Source organism: Pseudorca crassidens, chromosome 15 (assembly GCF_039906515.1).
Source record: "Pseudorca crassidens isolate mPseCra1 chromosome 15, mPseCra1.hap1, whole genome shotgun sequence".
Taxonomy (NCBI): Eukaryota; Metazoa; Chordata; class Mammalia; order Artiodactyla; family Delphinidae; genus Pseudorca; species Pseudorca crassidens.
In genome coordinates this window covers 34,776,343-34,795,429 of record NC_090310.1, presented here as the reverse complement: position 1 = coordinate 34,795,429, position 19,087 = coordinate 34,776,343, and the positions used below count along the sequence as shown (strand labels likewise).

At 48.8% G+C, this 19,087-nt stretch overlaps 1 protein-coding gene across 25 annotated transcripts in view; it reads left to right on the top strand.

Moving 5' to 3' along the window:
* Positions 1 to 3,073: 3,073 nt before the first annotated feature.
* Positions 3,074 to 19,087, top strand: part of RBFOX1 (RNA binding fox-1 homolog 1) — a 2,180,200-nt gene continuing 2,164,186 nt past the window's right edge. For 9 of the 25 annotated variants that reach the window (XM_067706693.1, XM_067706688.1, XM_067706680.1 and 6 more), the window contains exon 1: positions 3,077 to 3,426. In XM_067706693.1, the coding sequence (XP_067562794.1) occupies positions 3,217 to 3,426 (210 nt within the window). In that variant the 5' untranslated portion in view covers positions 3,077 to 3,216. Of the gene's footprint in view, positions 3,427 to 19,087 lie in introns of all 25 variants that reach the window. The other 16 variants (XM_067706686.1, XM_067706689.1, XM_067706685.1 and 13 more) reach the window with 5 other exon arrangements.

Here is a 19,087-nt window from a genome sequence, read left to right as displayed (position 1 = left end):
CTCCGTCGAATCTGAATGAGATCCTTACTGGGTAGAGCAATCTTGGTTGTAGGTTTTTCCCTTTCATCACTTTAAATATGTCCTGCCACTCCCTTCTGGCTTGCAGAATTTCTGCTGAAAGATCCGCTGTTAACCTTATGGGGATTCCCTTGTATATTATTTGTTTTTTTTCCCTTGCTGCTTTTAATATTTTTTCTTTGTATTTAACTTTTGATAGTTTGATTAATATGTGTCTTGGTGTGTTTCTCCTTGGATTATCCTGTTGATTTATTTATGGGACTCTCTGCACTTCCTGGACTTGATTGACTATTTCCTTTCCCATGTTAGGGAAGTTTTCAACTATAATCTCTTCAAATATTTTCTCAGACTCTTTCTTTTTCTCTTCTTCTTCTGGGACCCCTATAATTCCAATGGTGATGTGTTTAATGTTGTCCCAGAGGTCTCTGAGACTGTCCTCAATTCTTTTCATTCTTTTTTCTTTATTCTGCTCTGCAGTAGTTATTTCCACTATTTTATCTTCCAGGTCACTTTTCCGTTCTTCTGCCTCAGTTTTTCTGCTATTGATTCCTTCTAGAGAATTTTTAATTTCATTTATTGTGTTGTTCATCATTGTTTATTTACTCTTTAGTTCTTCTAGGTGCTTGTTAAACATTTCTTGTATTTTCTCCATTCTATTTCCAAGATTTTGGATCATCTTTACTATCATTACTCTGAATTATTTTTCAGGTAGACTGTCTATTTCCTCTTCATTTGTTTGGTCTGGTGGGTTTTTACCTTGCTCCTTTATCTGCTATGTGTTTCTCTGTCTTCTCATTTTGCTTAACTTACGGTGTTTGGGGTCTCCTCCTAGGTTTCAGATTCCTGTTTTTTTTTGGTGTCTGCCCCCAATGGATAATGTTGGTTCAGTGGGTTGTGTAGGCTTCCTGGTGGAGGGGACTGGTGCCTGTGTTCTGGTGGATGAGGCTGGATCTTGTCTTTCTGGTGGGCAGATCCACGTCTGGTGGTGTGCTTTGGGGTCTCTGTGAATTTAGTATGATTTTAGGCAGCCTCTCTGCTAATGGGTGGGGTTGTGTTCCTGACTTGCTAGTTGTTTGGCATGGGGTGTCCAGCACTGGAGCTTGCTGGTCATTGAGTGGAACTGGGTCTCAGCCTTGGATGGAGATCTCTGGGAGAGCTCTCGCTAATTGATATTACATAGGGCCAGGAGGTCTCTGGTGGTCCAATGTCCTGAACTTGGCTCTCCCACCTCAGAGGCTCAGGCCTGACACCCAGCCGGAGCACCAAGACCCTGTCAGCCGTACGGCTCATCTGGTGGTGCCTGGCAACGTGCTCCCGGTGTTGAAAGTGGTGCCATCTGTGAAGTTGCTCGCAGGCCTGCGTGAGATGCCTGCCATTGTTTCCGCCAAGAGCCCCTGACCATCTGTTTTTATAATTCAAGTTAGAGTTTTTTTCACTTGACCTAGAACTCTTTTGCTTCTACAGATCAAGTAAGAATTGAATATGCTTGCCATCTATTTCATTTCTAGGAACACTGTGCTCAACTGGCCACTGCTACAGTTCTGTGTGAGTCAGACTTTGCTGACTTCTGCTTTGACTTTGCCCATGACATTGGTGGTTGAGAGCCACCACTTGACCTCTGCCACCCTGGGATCCAGTGTCCCCCCCCCCCCCCGCTGCATTTAGGTTTCCCAATTCAGTGGCAGCAGTTCTCGCCATAGGGTGCCTTGGGCACATTGCTTGCCTTCCTTACGCCGCTGTCTCCTCCTCTGTATAGTGGGGATAATAACAGGGTTTTATTTGTGCTGGAACAGAGGGAAGAGATGGAGAAGAGAGGAAGGGGCTGAAGCAAGAAGGGGAACATGTAGGATGCAGAGAACCCTGGGCAGGATCAGATCCATTTACTCATCCAACAAATGTTTCTTGAGCACCTACTGTGTGCCACCCACCATGATAGCTTTTAAGGATAAAATCACAAACAAGGCAGAGGCAGCGAGTGCCTGCTGGGGCTTAGTGGCAGAAAAAATTTATCGAGCAATTGCAGCATGGTCTCAGCTCTTGGTTGGGGAAGCTCAGGACATATAGGAGCCTGGTGCTCAATGAGGCTGCCCTGGACACTGGGTATAACCCTTAAATGTCCAGAATATACCTCCTGGCTCAACTCATTACACAGCTGAGGAGGGAGCCCCATCTTGGTGCTAAGGGCATGTGCAGGGCACACTCAGAGTTATCAACCCATCACTCCAAAGTAGTTCTCAATGTCTCCTCCCTTTGTCCATTTGCACTGCTGCTGTGCTGAGTCCCTGCAGTGGTCCTCTATCTGGTTCTGCCCTGCATGCCTGGTCCCCGGCAACCTCTCCACCCACCACACCACTCTCCACTCACCTACCCTGCTGCAGCCACACAGGCTTCTTGCTGCCTCCCTCTCAGCCTCTGGGCTTTTGCGTGTGCTGTTCCCTCTGCCTGAACACACTTCACCTGGCTGAGAACTACTCATCTTGTACACCTCCATTCAGTGTTCACTTCCTCTGCCATTCTCCCAGCCCCAGACCTTCTGAGGCTCTTCTGTTTTAGGTTCCTGCATCCCCAGCACATTCCTCTGCAGCCCTTTGCCCCGTTGGCAATGTCAATCCCCTAGGCACTGGGCTCTACCGGGCAGAGACAATGCCTGCCATGGTCACCATTGTAACCCCCTCCCGCATTGCCATGCCTGGTTCATAGCAATGCTCAATAAACATCCTTGATAGCTAAGCACAGCTTCGAAAGATGGTGCCTTTGTATTAAGCACATCATTCTCCAGGCCGAATTCTCCTTGTGTTTTGAGCAGCTTCTGTTTTCCAGCCACATTCAAACCATTCAAGATGCAGAACAGTACTGAGGGACCAGGGTGTCCATCCTCGCAGGACGTTGGAGAAGTGGACGTCTGCTTGTCCCTACTCCCCTCCCTTCGTTGGTCAGGGAGACCGTCTGTGTGCGAGCTGCGGGCCAGGATTTGCCTGAGCGAGCCTCTTCCACGCGTGCCCGCGGTGCACGCGAGCAGCCAGCAGGTGGCGGCAGAGAGACAGGAGTGGTCAACAGAAGAGCCCAGCTCAGAGCCGAGCCGCGGGAACCTACCGAGCCCGCGCTCAGAAGCCAGATCTCCCACCGACAGGCCGCTGGCTTCGGAAGGCTGCTGGGTCCTTCCTCTCTCCCAAGTGCAGGCAGAGCCCCCCTGGAGCTATGGCCAGCCCTTCCGGCAGCCGCGAGGACACGGGCAAGCTCAGAGGCAGGGATGGCCGGCAGAGGCGGGAGGAGGAGGATGCCCCTCCGGAGGAGAAGAGGTTGAGGCTGGGGCTGGAAGGAGGAAGCGTAGCGAAGGAGGAAGGAGAAGACGCGCCACGACTGGGCAGGGAAGAGACCGGCATCCAGACAGGTGTTGAAGACAGAGGTGTAAGTGAGCGGGGGGGCGCAGGAGGGACGGGGCTGGGGGGTGGGCAGGGATGCTCCCCGTCGGCGGTCAGGTCTAAGTTGATAATTGGGCAGCAACTCCTGTGGGTGGGCGGGCGCGGTATGACAGCTTGTGGGGACCTCCTGAGAAACTAGATGCTCCGTCGTTCGTGGCAACTCCCTTCTTGTTTATGTAGGATCGACTTGCTGATTCTCCAACGACGTCGTTGCTGGCTGGGAGACCCGTGGGCTCTGTGGTTGTCCAAAAAGGGAGGGGGAGCGCTGTGTCCTGGGGGCGTCCAGAAGGGAAAGGAGGCGGGGGTTTACTCTGAGCAGCACACCCCATCCTGGGCAGAGCTGTTTTAGGCGTCTCTCTGGGACTTTGCTGGTTGCCTTCCATCTGGTAAGGGGCTTGGGTGGGAAGTACCGGGCACAGGCTCTGCAAACCCTCCCCTGTCAGCGTGTGTGCCAGCGGCAGCTCACCAAGCCCCTCACCTGCCCCTCGTCTTCCTGTCACTGCTCCCAGGCTGGCTGGGCAGGGAGAGTTGAGAGAGAAGGCAGGTGGCTTCCAACCCTGAAGTCACTCTTCTCTCCTCAACCCTCCAGAGAAGGACAGTGAAGCAAAGTTCTGTGCATCCCCTTGGGTGCCTCCTAGCTCTGGTCCCCGCTAGCCGAGGGTACGTGTGCGGGTGATTTGTAGCATATGTGCGTGGATATGTGAGTCACCAGGTGTGTGTGGGATGGAGCTCCATGGGCAGCTTGACCTCCCCGGCCACTGCTTTCTGCTTCCTCTTCCGAATCTTCCAGTTGTGACCTGGCTGACCTTACATTTGGGGGTCACAAGTTTCTGGAGAACAGATGAGGACTGTCTGGACGGCTGTCCCCATGGTGAGGGCTGCCACCTTGAGAGTTTTAAATTGACAATGGGTTTGACCTTTTTGTTTCTTCCAAACGTTTTTATTCTTGACCATTTGCTTGGCTGAGCTCGTCTTAAAAATTTGATTTGTGACTAGTGAGCCCCACAAGGGAGAGGTCTCCTTGTTTCTCGTGAATCCACACAGGCGGCAGCAGCCTGTCTCCCGTTCAATAGGCTGCATCAAAGCCCGGCTGACTCCCAGGTGCTGCTTCACAGCCCTCACCTACCCGTGGCTGTGATTGTTCAGATCATGGGCCACCTGGACACCAGAACTAGGAGAATTTCTGAGATGCCAGGAGAAGGATAATATTTATGGAAGGTTTATTGGGACACATCGTGGAGAGAGTGGGATGGGATGTGTCGCAGTGTGGTGAGAGGAGAGATCCCAGGTCTGAGACACAATTATGCGGGCCATGCAATGCTGTGAAACTTCCACTGTCAGAAGCCCTCCCCTCCTCCTGTCACCTCCCTCTTTTACGTGGAACTTTGCCAAAGACCAGGACACCAGAATGGAATGAAGTGACTAAGTGCAGTGGGATGCTTAGGAATGTGGGTTTGGAGCTGGTCTACTCGGGTGTGAATCCTGGTTGTGGCCTTCCTTAACTGGTGACTGGGGGCAAGTGACTTAACCTCTCTGAGCCTTAGTGTTCTCAGTGGTGCAAAGGACATGTCAATAGGCCCTGTTTCGTGGGGTTATTTTTCCTGAGGTTAAGTGAAGGTTATCCATAGAAAGCACTTAGCATTGCACCTGGTGTGTAGTATGTGCTCAATGAATGTGATTTAGTGCTGAAATTCTCTCTGTGCACCTTGCTTGCAGCCATGTTTGGTTCTGGGGGTTCATTACAAGAGATAAGGACCTTAGGCAAGACTCTGCATGGTAAATGCCTTTTGGAGGTTAAAGGATTTATGTGCAGAGGATGACATTTTTAAAAGGCAGAAACCCCACTGAACTTTTTGGTTCATGAAGGGAAATGTGGATACCATGGTTTGAAGGGTTATGTCATAACTGGACAGAAATCGTCCTTGTTTTCTGAAACTGAATACGATTCTCTCCTTTTGGGACACCTGGATCTTCTGGGAACAGTGGCTCCTCATGGAGCTGGTGTCTTGGTTTTCAAGTTTAAAGGCTGGCCAAAGCACAGGCTGCCCAGAATGCCCACCAGACAGATTCCTTTTTTTTTAGTTTCTATAGGAATATTCTCTTTAAAGAACCTAGAAGCAGTTTCAGGCTGGTGCCAGGAGCAGCAGCTATTTCTTTAAGGAGGAGAGCCATTTCTTCATTCACAGACCACGTTCAGATGCATCAAGAAAAACAGAATGCTTTTTCATGGGATTTTGTCTGTATAGACCATTAGCTTGGCCGAAATGTCAAAATCATCTTTGTTCTTTAATAGCAGATTATTTTTGGATGTAGATCATTTTGGGCTTTTCTGTGCAGAAGCTGCATGGGCAACACCTCCCTGTCCATGTTGTATCTAGATGTTTTTGAGGATAAAATACCCTTTCCCATTACTGTATCCAGTGCTCTGGATGGTTGAGGTTTACATGTGACTGGTTGTCCCTCAGAGTGGCTCCTGGGCTCGGCTCTTGTCTTTAAGAAGGGTGTTGCTTCCTCTTCTGGCTGCTAGGGGATGCTTTTAGGAGCTAAACTGGAGCCCCATGATACCTCTCAGCACCTAAGTCCTGCTGGATGTGCGGTGGAAGGAGGGTGTGTGACTACTGAGGGCTGACCCTCCACCAGGGATCAGAAGTTTTACAGAGTCTTTTTGCCCGCTCCAGGACCAGTGATGCTGAGAGGGTATTGAAGAACTGGTCCTCCCAGAGCCTTTATTGATTCCTTTAGAGAGACCCCAGGGTGAATCTGACCCACAGCTCTTCCTGGAAGGAGAGAAAAGTCTTTCCTGTAGGTAATTGGTTATCAACCTCAGGTGTTTGTTCAGCTTTTCCCAAGATCAGGCAGCTTGGCATAGATTTCTGAGTTGTTGCTGAGCAGAGTTGAGCTTCCAAGGGTAATAACTCATCGGAATCCCCGAAATCCCCTGATAGACTGTCCACTCAAGAGTCCCTGGGGTTGAGACTAGAGCAGAAGTTTGTTGTCAGCATGGGGCTCCCTGTAGGGGTGAATCCAGACTGTAGGTCTTTCTCCTTCTTTCTGGTGATGGTCTGCACCTGGGTATCTCAACTTTGGCACTGTTGATATCTGGGACCAGATCATTCTCTGTTATGGGCAGCTGTCCTGTGTATCGTACGGATGCTTAGCACCATCTCTGGCCCCTACCCACTAGATACCCTACTCCCACTTGTGACAACCCAAAGGGTCCTCAGACGTTGCCTGTGGTAGCAGGAGAAGGCAATCAAAATCACCTTGGCTTAGAGCCACGAGTCTACACTTGCAAAAAATATTCGGAGTGTGGGTGTTGAGTTTGGTTCCCTGCTGTACCACTTATGAGCTATGTGGCCTTGGGAAGTTTATACAACCTCCAGGGGCCTCAATTTCCTCATCTATAAAATGGAGATAATCTCAGTGACAGGTTATGTATGCATTCGACAAAACAACAAGATAATAAATAGAAAATGCTTGGAATAGCATTTAGACCCAGAAAAAGCACAAAACAAATGGTCATCTCTGTTTTTAATTATTTGGGTGACTCAGACTCCGTCCTCCATCCCCTTATCCATTGGTGACATGTGACGGGGGGTACCGTCCACCTAAACCTCAGATTGGATTCGGGTAGCACCTCAGCTTTCCGCATGGAACTCATTGGCATCCCCCAATTTCCTCCTTGGTTCTGGGGGTGCAAGATTCCAGGGAGCATGGGTGTGGGTAGGCAGGCCAGATGGCAGGAGGGGTTCACTCCCACAGTGGAGAGGTCCAAAGCTGGCTGCCGAGACAGGGCGTTTGGACCAACATCTGGGTTTCAGGATTCCTGTTTGAGCACAGCTGGACTCCACAGGGTGGAAGCTCTCTCTGCTGAGATATAGATATTTCCCTGGTAACGATCTCTCAAGCTGACATGAAGACATGGCCACCCACCAGAGTGCAGTGTGTCTGCCACAGCTCTTCTGTAATTTATGAGGCAAGCATCTGTGGAATGCTGTGCTGGAGAGGGAAATGGCAGGAGGTTTCCTCGTCCTCCAAGGGCCAAGAGTGGGGTGCAGGATGGTGGAGGGTCCTTGGAGGAGGAAGAAGGCATGGAGGGTATTCCTTTCAGCGGGAACAGAGAAGCACAGGCTGCATGCTGGACAGTTCAGACCCCTCAGCCCCTGGGGAGGTGGATGCCTTTGTGTCTGGAGTAGTTTTAGCTGTGTTGACCTTGGCTTTAATCATTTTAGAAATATTTAACCCCAGCGCTGGCAAACTGGAGCTTGATTTGGGCTTCTCAGCTGGAAAGAGTTGGACTGCAAGCCAGTGTCTTCCTAATTTAAAACATTTCAGCATGATGGTCATTGTCCCTTTGGGTCCTCTAGAACATGACTTGGAGCTCAGGGAACATGAGGGAGACCATTTTGGGGGCTGGGACAGGAGTCTTTGCCAAGGATGCTTGTGGCCTGGATGATGGTGGTGGTGGTGGTGGAGTTGGTGTACCTGAATTGAGGACCTTGAGTTGTGAACCTTATGAGATACATTTCAAAGGATTTAGGATCTATTGGGTATTGGGAATGAGCAAGATGCAGAGTCAAGTCGACCTCCAGAAAGGCAGGGAAGACCATAAATTTGATTATGAACTCTGGCTGACCTTGCTCTGAGATCCAGGTGGCAACATCTAATGGGTAAATGGGTCGGGGATGGAGATTCAGACTTGAGGGTCATCAGTGTTGATGGTAGTTGAGGCCAAGAGGACACCCGAGATTGACTGGGGAAGAGAGGAGTGGCAAGAGAAGGGGCTTTACTATAAGCCTGGAAAGTCTTAATGATGAGAGGAGAAGAATCCATGAGAAAGGTCGGAGGACCAGCAGGAAGAGAATGTGTGGCTCCACAGACAGGAGAGGGAGAAAGACAGGAGTCATTTGTGTTGAAGAGAGCCCATTGGATTTAATATGTTCATTGGCTCTTGCTGGAATTTTAATAGAGGCCAACTGGGGGGTGGAGTACAAAGATTCACCCTAAGTCTGGACACTCTAGCACCCAACCATGGTGTGTGCAATGAAACAAAGGACACTCCATGGTCTTGACCCTCTTGTGAAACTATAGTTTGTGTGTGTGACTCCAAAGCCTCTGTCCTCTTAAAACACTCAGCTGTCACTTTTCCATGCTACCTTGGAAAAGGACCCAGCCTTGGTGGAGAGCCCTGGCCTGGCTGTGTTCCTTGGCACAAGACGGTGTCATGGGGAGACCCTCACCTCTCTACACTGGGGGCCACTTGCCTTTTTCATTCCTTCTCCAAGTATTTGAGCAGCTTCTGTGGTGCCAGGTGCCAGGCTAGGTGCTGTTCTACAGGATGGATCAGTTCCTGTTCTCCTGGAGACCCTACTCTAGTGGAGGAGACAGATTCTGGTCCATGGGCCTAAGCCACCCCTCACCTGTGTTTGTAAATAAAGTTTTATTGACACACAGCCACACCCATTTACGTGCATATTGTCTGTGGCCACTTCCCTGCTACAATGGGAGAGTTGAATAGTTGGAGCAGAGACCGTATTGCCCACAAAGCTGAAAACATTTACACTGAGAATCTAAGGTGCAGGGTTTTGCACCCCCATGGTGTCCCATGGGGACATGAGTACAGCAGCCCTTGAAATGCACACAGTTCTGAGCTGGGTTTGCTACAACTACCCACCTTGTGGGACCCCAGAGGAGATGGAGTCAGCTCCCCTACTCTCAACTTTTTGGGTCTTTGGTGTCAGGGGAAGAACTGAGATTCTGAGTGGGCTTTCCTTATCCCTGTGGCTGAGCACCAGGCTAGTGCTGTCTGACTTTTGGATGGGGGCAAGAAAGGAGGGAGGGAATGGTGACTTGGTGGCTCCCTCCTAAGCATCTCTCTAAGATTGGTCCCCAGTGAGTGTTCAGGGTCCCACTTTGCACAGCTGCCAAAATCTGGTGAGGTCAACCTTCTTGGCGCTGCGACTCTGGGATACAGAGCCTCCAAATCACTAAGAAGAGAGAGAAAAGAACGGTGTTTTTTTTGCAAGCACAAGAACTTGGATTATTGAAATTAACATTTACCCCAAAGTTTTATAATGTCTGGGCATGCATATTTAAGCATCTCCCTCAAAATTTCTCGCTAATAAGCAGATGGTGCATTTAATTCCCCCCTTTTTTTTGTTCTCTGAGCAATACACAGCTTCCTGCACTGCGTTCCTTGCAAGCAAACTGCACATGGAGGTGACAGTACTTCTGACCATCAGCACAGATCCCCCGAGAGGCCACTGAGAGCCCTGTATTTGTGGGGCTGCTGTGAGGAGGAGCTGGCCTTTTCCCTTATCAGCTCCAGCGAGAAGTTGTCAGGTTGCTCACAAGTCCACACAGGGCTCCTGCCTTTGCTTCTCCAGAGAGTCTCAGCTGCATCTGAACCCTAGACCTCACTGGCCAGAGGGCCAATGTCCCAGGCAGGGTGCAGTCTGAAGTGGGAGGGGGCCTGGGAAAAGCTGCAGGGGAGGAACTCCAAAGAGTGGGTAGAGGCAAAGAGGCAGAGAGAAGAGCTGGCATGCAGAAGCAAGGACCTTGAAGGCACAAAGGAGAAAGGTGGATTTCCAAAAACAGAGAGAAGAGTAGACACTATTAGCGTGCTCCAAGTGTGGCTGGGTTTTGTGAATTTTGCTTGTTTCCTTCCCCCTGGCTCGTCTCACTGTGTTCCAGGGTGTCATAGAAACAGGCTCTCAGGGGCTCTGTGCAGCTCCCGGTTCCGAGGGTCTTTAGGGAACGAAGGGGCTGCCCAGTGGGTTCCCTTGGCTCTGTGGCCCCTCCTGCCTGGTCCCTCCACCCTTGACTGTGTGCGGACCTTCCTTGCCTTGCCTGTCAGACCTCCTTCTGGGAGAAACCTGGGCAGGGCTTGTGTCTTTGCTGTGGGGCTCTGTCTTGCATCTCTGTATAAGGAAGTCTTTGTGACTTGGAAACGTGTTGGCTTAAATTGGAAGGCGTGTGATGCCTGGGAGGGAAAATCTACTGCCCTTTTCATTTTTCGTTTTGATTCCGTGTTCTGTGTTGTCCTGATGGAGTGGTAAGCCCTGGCCTCTAGGAATCAGGCTGGATGAAAGCATCTACATGGTCTGAGTATAATTCCTTGGCTTTTGTTCTGCTTATTAGCAATACACATTATTATTTGCTCATTGTAAAGAATTTTAGCAGTACAAGTATATATAAAACAAAAAGCAAACAACTCTTTTATCTGCCACTCTTCAACCTTGCTTCTCAGAGGTGACACCAGGAGGGGAGGGGTTGACATATACCCTTCCACACCTTTCTCTTTGTAGTGAAGCATATATAGTTGCACATAAATAGTTTAATCTTTTTAAAATAAAAATGGGATAATGCTCCATTTACTGTCTGGAAAAGCTTCCTCTTCACTCAATGATGTGTCTTTGGCATCATCTCATGGTGAAACCTGGGCTCCACCTTGCTCTTAAGGCAGGTATTCTGCTGTGTGGATGCACTGTAATTTATTTGGCCAACCCTAGATTGATGGGTCTTTGAATGGTTCCTGCTTCCTCCCTGTTACAGATGGCATTGTGATGAATATCCTGGCACACATGGCTTGGGGTTCTGTGCCTGTGCTTCTCTAGGAAGTTTCTAGGGCCAGCATATCCAGGGGCAGAGGGGGATCTGTGCTGAATTTGCATCCTGGTTAAATATCTCCTTGCCTCTCCAGCCCCACAAGACTCACATGTACCATCCTCTATAGGGGTCATCCTCTGAAGCCTGAAGGGCACTGGTCAGATGGCATTGCCCTCCTCACTTCCACTGGGGTCAGTCTACACCCTGCTGCCCCTGGGGGCCCAGCTATCTTACCAGCTCCTCCTGGCAGGACCCGGCTTCTAACTGTGGCAGGTGACCTTACCCGAGGGAAAGTTCACTTTCCCAAACATTCTTGGTTATGTTACTGTAAGTTCCAAGGTTGGCATGTGCCTCCTCCAGACCTTGCTGCTTCCCACCTGTGTGCCCTTGAGCAAGCCATTTCAACTGTCTGATCTCAGTTTCCTCAAATGTGAAATGGAGATAATACAACAATGACGGCTGCCTCCTTGGCTGTTGGGAGGATTCAAGGAAATGACCACCAATTCTGCGATGTTTGGCTTGTTGTGCATGTTCAGCCAGTGCTGGGCAGGTCATTGCTGAGTTTTCGGCATGCTGGTCTGTGGCTTTATCAGGGGTATGTTTTTTGTGTCGAGCCCAATGCCAGGCCCTTAGTAGCTGCTCAGTAAACGCTTAGTGAGTGATTGGCAGGGACGGAGATTGGGGCGGAGGCAGCGAGAGCAGACGAAAGGCAACGGGCTCATCAGTGAGCCGCCAGCTAGTGGGCTCCAAGGTGAACCTCCGTCCTCAGAGCGCCTTGCCCCTTGCTATACTTGCCAAGCACACAGGGCTCTGCTGTGTCTTCCAGGCCAGAGCCCAGGCAGGTGCTGGTCAGTGTCCTGGTGCATCAGGGCACCTCCAGCCCCAGCTTGGTCCTGGATGCCAAGTGGCCCCAAAGTGGCTGGGACTCTGCTGTTTCTGAGCCCAGACACAGAAGACAGGGAAGTGGGGGGAGGCAGCACCCACAATTTGGCCCTTTCTTCCCCTTTGCTTTGAACCCTGCGAGGCACGTGGGCTTGTATGTGTGCATGTACGTGTGTGTGCCTGTATGTTGGTGTTTTTGTGCGTGTGTGACCTTCTCTGTGAGTTTCCAAGTCTTGGGTTGTTTGTGCAGGACTAGGGTTGCCAGATTACATGCAGGAGGTCTAGTTAAACTTGACTTTCAATTTAACATTTTTTTTAAAATAAGTGTATCCCAAAGCAATATTTGGGACATACTTACACTAAAAAATAATTCGTTGTTTATATGAAATTCAAGTTCGAACAGCATCCTGTCTTTTTACTTGCTACGTCTGGCAATCCTGTGGGGGGTTGTGGGTATGTGTTGGTGTATCTCCACATGAGGGACTGTCTGTAGGCACCAGGATAGGGGTGGAATGGGAAGACCGTCCAGGGCCGCTTAGTGGCCCAAAGTCTGTGGGGTTGGATGCTCTGGTTCCTGGGCCTGGGCAGTGCTCCCCAGCACCCACCTCCCCCTGCCACCTCCATTGGTTTCTCTCCCATCCCTCTCTAAACACAGGGCAAAAGCTGCCCCATCCACCCTTGTTTGGAACACAGCTGCCCATCCAGATGAGATGCAGTGTGCCAGATGGCTGCAAAGCTCTCCCCAGCTCCCTCTGCAAGGGGCCTGCAGATGAAATGGAAGCCCTCGTCTGCACGGCTCCCCCTTCCAGAAAAGCCGGGACGACAGACACTCCTCCTTCCTGGCGATTAAACTGCCCCGTGTTTTGCCAAACAAATAAAGCCCTTCATTTCTACCATAAACTTGTTCACACGCGTGGGCTGATTGATCCACCAGTGTGCCTGATTCATCAGGTCTCTCGCTGGTTGGGTCGAGAGGCTCTTCTCTCAGGCCCCAGTGAAGAGCTGCCTAATTTCCATCTGAAAGACTCCGTAGAAACCAACCACAGCATTGGAAGAAAGCTGCCTCTTCCCCCTTGGCAGGTTCCTCGTTTTTCTTGATATTTGACTGTGATTGAGGGGGCATTTCCATCCGGCTGGCTGGGGGCTGTCAAGGAGGACATTGGACTTGGCCTCTGAGTCCACTGCAGCCCTTCATGGGAAAAGCCAGGAAGGAACCTTGTCCTGTGTTACTGTTAAGTCTTTTACTGAACTCGTTATAGACAAGGTCTCTTTCCTTGCAGCTCCTCTGTGAGGCAGGTGCTATGATCATCTGCATGCTCACTTGCTTTCTCTAGTGTCTTTCAAACTCCTGTACACATGCTATGCTCTTTTCTGCCACAGGGACTTTGCACATCCTGCTGTTTCTGCCTGGAGAGCACTTTCCCTCCCCCCCTTCACCTGGTAAACATCTCATCTGCCAGCTGAGTCACCACTGCCTCAGGGCAGCCTGGCCACACTGTCATAGCAACTCCTGTTACCTGTTCTTATAGCACCAGCTGTCTCTCTGTTTAGATTTGGCCCAACTAGAGATAACTGTTTCTTTGGGCATGACTCTGTGATGAATATCTGCCTCCTTCTACACTATGATCACCATGAGGGTAGGGGCCATGCTTGTTCTTGATTCCCACTGTGTTTCTGGTGTTTAGCATACGTTCAGGTAGAATTTGATTAATGAATGAGACATACCCATTTTACAGATGAGGAAACTGAGGCTCAGGAAAGTTACACAATTTGCCTGGTGTTATGCAGTCACTCAGAGGTGGGGCTGGATTTGAACCCACCTGGTTGGTCTCTGGATGCATGCTATTAACCACTTAACTGTGGTAGCTCTCCAACTGCAGAAGTGAGAGAGATTATGCAGGACATGTGTTGCCAGAATCCTAAGGGTCCTCTAGAAGGTGAAGTAGGAACATATCTGCCTATGGACCTTTTTACTGTTGCATAGAATGCCCCATTAGGCATTGCACAGAATGCCCCATCTTTCTGTCTTACCCTTAGCAAAGGCCTTTGTAATATTTGAAGAGCAGTTGTCGGTGTGGGAGGATGGACCCTATATCATATTTAGATCTCGTGGTCTGCCTGGCTCCCTGATCTTCTTTAGCTTTAGTTATGCAAAATCCACACTGTCTCTTTTGGTAGATGTTCAGTTTCTTTTCCCTCTTCAAGTTTGCTTAAAACTTGATTCCACAACTGAGGCCTGCTCCCTATCCCCATCCCTTACCCAGGTTGACTTGGATTTTGTCAACAACTACTCCAGCCTTTGGTGAAGGCCAGATTGAAGGAAAGCTTTAAAAAAGAGGATGTGTGAAGAAAGTGAAGCTACCTGATGGGTGGGCAGTCACTAGGGTCAATCCAAAGGCTGGAAGAAGGGCTGACTTGGAGGACTGGAGGAGTCTCAGGGCTGAGGGTCAGGTCCAGGTTGACTAAAGGGGCTGAGTCTGCCGGGGTGAACTTCGAGTATTTAATAAACCCCTCCTTCTCATGGGTGGGGAATAATTGATGAGACTGCTAAATTTGATGGGGATTAAAGATCCTTTGGTGGAATTTACCTAGAATGCCAGCAGTGTGACACCACCAAGGCATTGATTATTGATTGCCCAGCTGTCATCAGTTCATCAGCCTTCAGTTCTAGCCGTAATTTGCATTAATTATCAAGGCAAGTTTTTACTTTCCTAGTCAATAAAGGCGGTGTTCAGAGAGCAGTGACCGAGGCTGGGCACTACCCAAAATGATGTGTATTTCCTGGGCAAGCTTCTTGCCTGCTCAGCCACAGGTGGAAATACATCCTAAATAACGCATTTGCTTCTTTAGAGGGCTCTGAATAAATGGCAAACAGCTCAAGTCCACTCCTCTACCCATCCATCTACCCACTCACCCATCCATCCATCCACCCATCCACCCAACACTCCCCACCCTCCCTCCATCCATTCATCCACCCAACGCTCCCAACTCTTCCTCCATCCATCTATCCGTCCATCATCCACCCAACCCTCCCTCCCTCCCTCCCTCCCTCCATTCCTCCATCCTTCCATTTGCTTGTACCTGTGTTCATTTATTCAGTAAAGACTCATTAACCACCTAGTAGATTCTGGGAAGGCACCTACTCTAGTGGTTGAGAACACAGGCTAGTAACCAGGGCCTGGTGGAGTTGGGTGCCCACTGGCAGAGTTGAGTGATCCAGCCTTTTTGTCCCTTCTGCCAAAAGTCCACAAGATCTGGGAGTGGCTCTTTTGGGAGGGGGCTGGTAATGACGGTTGGCCTTTACCCTTCATCACACTCCCTGTGTGGCATCTGGAAAGCCTGTGCCTCAGTCTCCTGTCTGGGGAGTGGGGTTAGGAGTACCAAGCCTGCTTCCCTCCCAGGACTGTTAGGAGGATAAATGAGATGATAAGTGAGGGCCCTTTGAAAATGAAAACATTCTATTTGAATGTAAAGTGTTCTGTGACTGATATTTTCTATCCTGTGAAATCATTGTTGACCCTGAAAATATCTATTCAAAAACTGAACGGAGTAGGGACTTCCCTGGTGTCACAGTGGTCCAATGCAGGGGACACGGGTTTGGGCCCTGGTCTGGGAAGATCCCACATGTCACAGAGCAACTAAGCCCATGTGCCACAACTACTGAGCCCGTGTGCCACAACTACTGAAGTCCATGCGCCTAGAGCCTGTGCTCCGCAACAAGAGAAGCCACTGCAATGAGAAGCCAGCGCACCGCAACAAAGAGTAGCCCCCGCTCGCCACAACTAGAGAAAGCCCGTGCGCAGCAACGAAGACCCAACACAGCCAAAGATAAATAAATAAATAAACAAATTAAAAAACCTGAATGGAGTTAACCCTTCCTCCCTATCTACACTGGGGGAGGGAATCTGTCAAAGATTGTTGTTGCTATTTTACACACGGGGAAAACTAAGGAAGGTACAGAAATGGGACCAAGACCCCGGACTCCTGACTCTGTCTGTGTAGGGTCTTAAATGGGTGAACTGCTTCGTATTCTTTCTACAGGGTTGCTCTGTAAGAAATATCCCTCATCTAATATTCAAAGGGGGACATGAGACAGTTTCTAAAAACTGTCTAATATTCAAAGGGGGACATGAGACAGTTTCTAAAAACTGTCTAATATTCAAAGGGGGACATCTAATATTCAAAGGGGGACATGAGACAGTTTCTAAAAACTGGCTGTTGGGTGGGTTCAATTATCTCTACAACTGGGACGGCTCTGGGGATGAAGCAAGAGGAAACATCTTTGGAGTCAGAGGGATTTGGGTTTGAACCCCAGATTTTGACAGTTACAAGCTGGGAGAACTTGGGCAGGTTATTCAACATCTCGGAGCCCCAGTGACCTTGGAAAATAGTATGCATTGTATTAAAACTTGTAGGAAGACTCCCACCTGGCCCCTGTAGGCGGAGGGGTGACCAGCAGGGCAGGGTTTGAGTCTCACAGGTGCTCTGACCGACAACACCCAGTCATTCCTACAAATGCTTCCCTGGCAGAGTTTTCTATGTATCAGGGATCATGCAGACGGGATGTTAACACAGTAGTCAGCACAGAAATCAACACTTGTGGGTTTATTTTAGCGCCTTTTTTGTTGTTCTCCATATTTCCGTATTTCCCCAACCCTTAGGAGCATCAGAATCACATGGGAGAGCGTGTTTATTAAATATACAAATTCCTGGGGCTCATGCCCAGAGATTCTGATGCTTAGGGGCTCACCCTGGGTGTATGGTTACAAAAGCTCCCAGGTGAGTCTCCTGTAGCAGGGTTGGCTCTGCCTCAGGGACCCAGTTTGGGAACCAGTCCTTGGTGCTACTTTGTTTAAATGTCAGGGTGGGCTTTTCTACTCCATCTTGTATTATCCTCATTTGTATTCAAGCCTGTATCTTCCTCCTGGACTGTAAGCTCCTTGATGTCAGAATTATCTGTCATATTTGCATCAGTGAACCAAGGTTTCCACAGGTGCTCCGTGGAACAGCATTGCTTGCTGAATGGGGTCAGGCTCTAGGGAGGCGTGTGTGTATGTGTATGTGTGTCTGAGTGTGTGTGTGTGATGTGAATCTTTGTTAAAAGAACCTTTTTGTTTTTCATCTGCATTTGCTGTGAGTCAGTGTGATTTACTCTAATGGCAGCCAGTGCAGCTTAAGCAAGGCTTTGCCCTGAAATGGAGCAAGGTTATAGGTGGGCAGAGCAGCCAAAAGCAATTCCTTGGAAAAGCTTCAGTGTCGTCCTCACTAATTGAACTCAAATTTTCACTTCCATTTAATACCATCATGAGGGCCATGTTGATTCTCCTGTGGAGTGGGTACTATCAAATTGCCTGTGCAGGTGTATGTGAGTAACTGGGATTGGGTTTGGGGATGGATGCACTTCATCTGTGAACAAAAACAATGGGATAGGTGTCATCATTGGTTACCAGCATGTGTGAGATGGGACTTGGCATCCAAAGGAGGAGCCTCCTTTACATCGTCAACCTTGATCAAACTGTTTCTGAATTCCTCACACACACAGTCAATACCATGATTGGTACTGATTGGATAATACTTCAGTTTCTTCCTATGCTGGGTAGGAAAATAAACTGTAGAAACAACTTCTCGAGCGTCCTTTCTTTTGTATCAGGGCTTCTCAGAATGCTGGCCTTAGAACACCTGTGAGGGAATATCTGAGGTGGTTTCTAGACCTACAGTTTCCAAGGTCCCACCTTTTTGAATCAGAATCTCTGATGCTGGGACCACAAAATGAACTGATAACTCAGGAAGTTTGTAATCAAGTAGGGAGATCAGAAGTGTATATGAATAAGTGTAATACAGAGTAGATTAAAAAAACAATACCTTGATTTTTAAATTTTTTATTATTAAAAAAATTTTTTGGACATGCTACGTGGCGTGCAGGATCTTAGTTCCCTGACCAGGGATCGAACCCATGCCCACTGCAGTGGAAGTACGGAGTCTTAACCACTGGGCCACCAGGGAATTCCGTACCTTCGTTATTTTTAACGAAATAGGTGTTTAAAAAATTCAAGGAATACAGAATAGTATAAGAGAGAAAGAAAAATCACCTCAAATCTTACCACCCCAAGAAATAAACCTCCTTACTATAAAGTGAAAACCATCCCAGACTCAGTCTGTATACAGATGGAAGGGTGGCTAGAGAGATGGACAGACACTTCTGATCAGACAAAATGGAATTTTTAAAAAGAAAAAGTACTACATTTACTGTTGCATAAATGTAATTGAAGAAAAAGAAACTGAAGTGAAACTGAGGTACCTGGAGATGAGTGTAGGGTCCAGGCTGATGAGGAAGGCAAAGCAAGAAGGGTGGTGAGGTTGTGAAGAGCAGATTTAGAAGGGAGGAGGGGGTGAGGGAGGTGGGAGACAAGCAAACATAGCTAGAGTGGGAATTTTAGATCTTGAGACCAGATGGCTTTACAGTGATGATGAAGATCAAAGCGGGGGCATTAGAATGAAGCTATAAAGCCCCTGTTTGAGGCTGGGATGCATAGATGCTCCCTGTGAATGTCTGCTCATTGATGGTGAGAAATGTGAGCATCCTGGCCCTACCAGATCTTTCCTAGGGACTCTGTGCTCTATTCTTGGGGTGTTTTTATCACCTGGCTCAGAGCAGTGGTCCCCAAAATGGTGTTCCTTGTACCATGACCATTCTATGTAAAATGTTCATGGGTCAAGGATGAAATGAAAAACAACTGGGAAAATGTTGTGGGAATGTGCACATTGGTGAAAAATTGTTCTTTATCCTTTCTGGGGGATTGTTCTTTATTTTGAAGTGATGTCTGTTCTGTTCAATTTTATTTGGCACTTTTGGATTTTTTTTCTTTTCTGAAATGCTATGGGGTAGAAATGTCTAATACTTACTCATATCCAGTTCTTGTCTCCTTCTCAGTAGTGGGAGGATGACACCCCCTTCCTCCATTTCTCTTGATGGGGCGGGGGGAGGGATGTGACTAGTATTGGCCAATGGGCTGGGGCAGAAGTGCGATGTGTCGGTTCTAGGCTGGAGCATTTAACACCTAGTGCATGGTCTTCTGGCTCTGTCTTCATTCTGCTGCCCTGATGGGTGATGGAACCTCTGTTAAGTTCAACGTGGAAACAGAATCCCTTCCACCCTG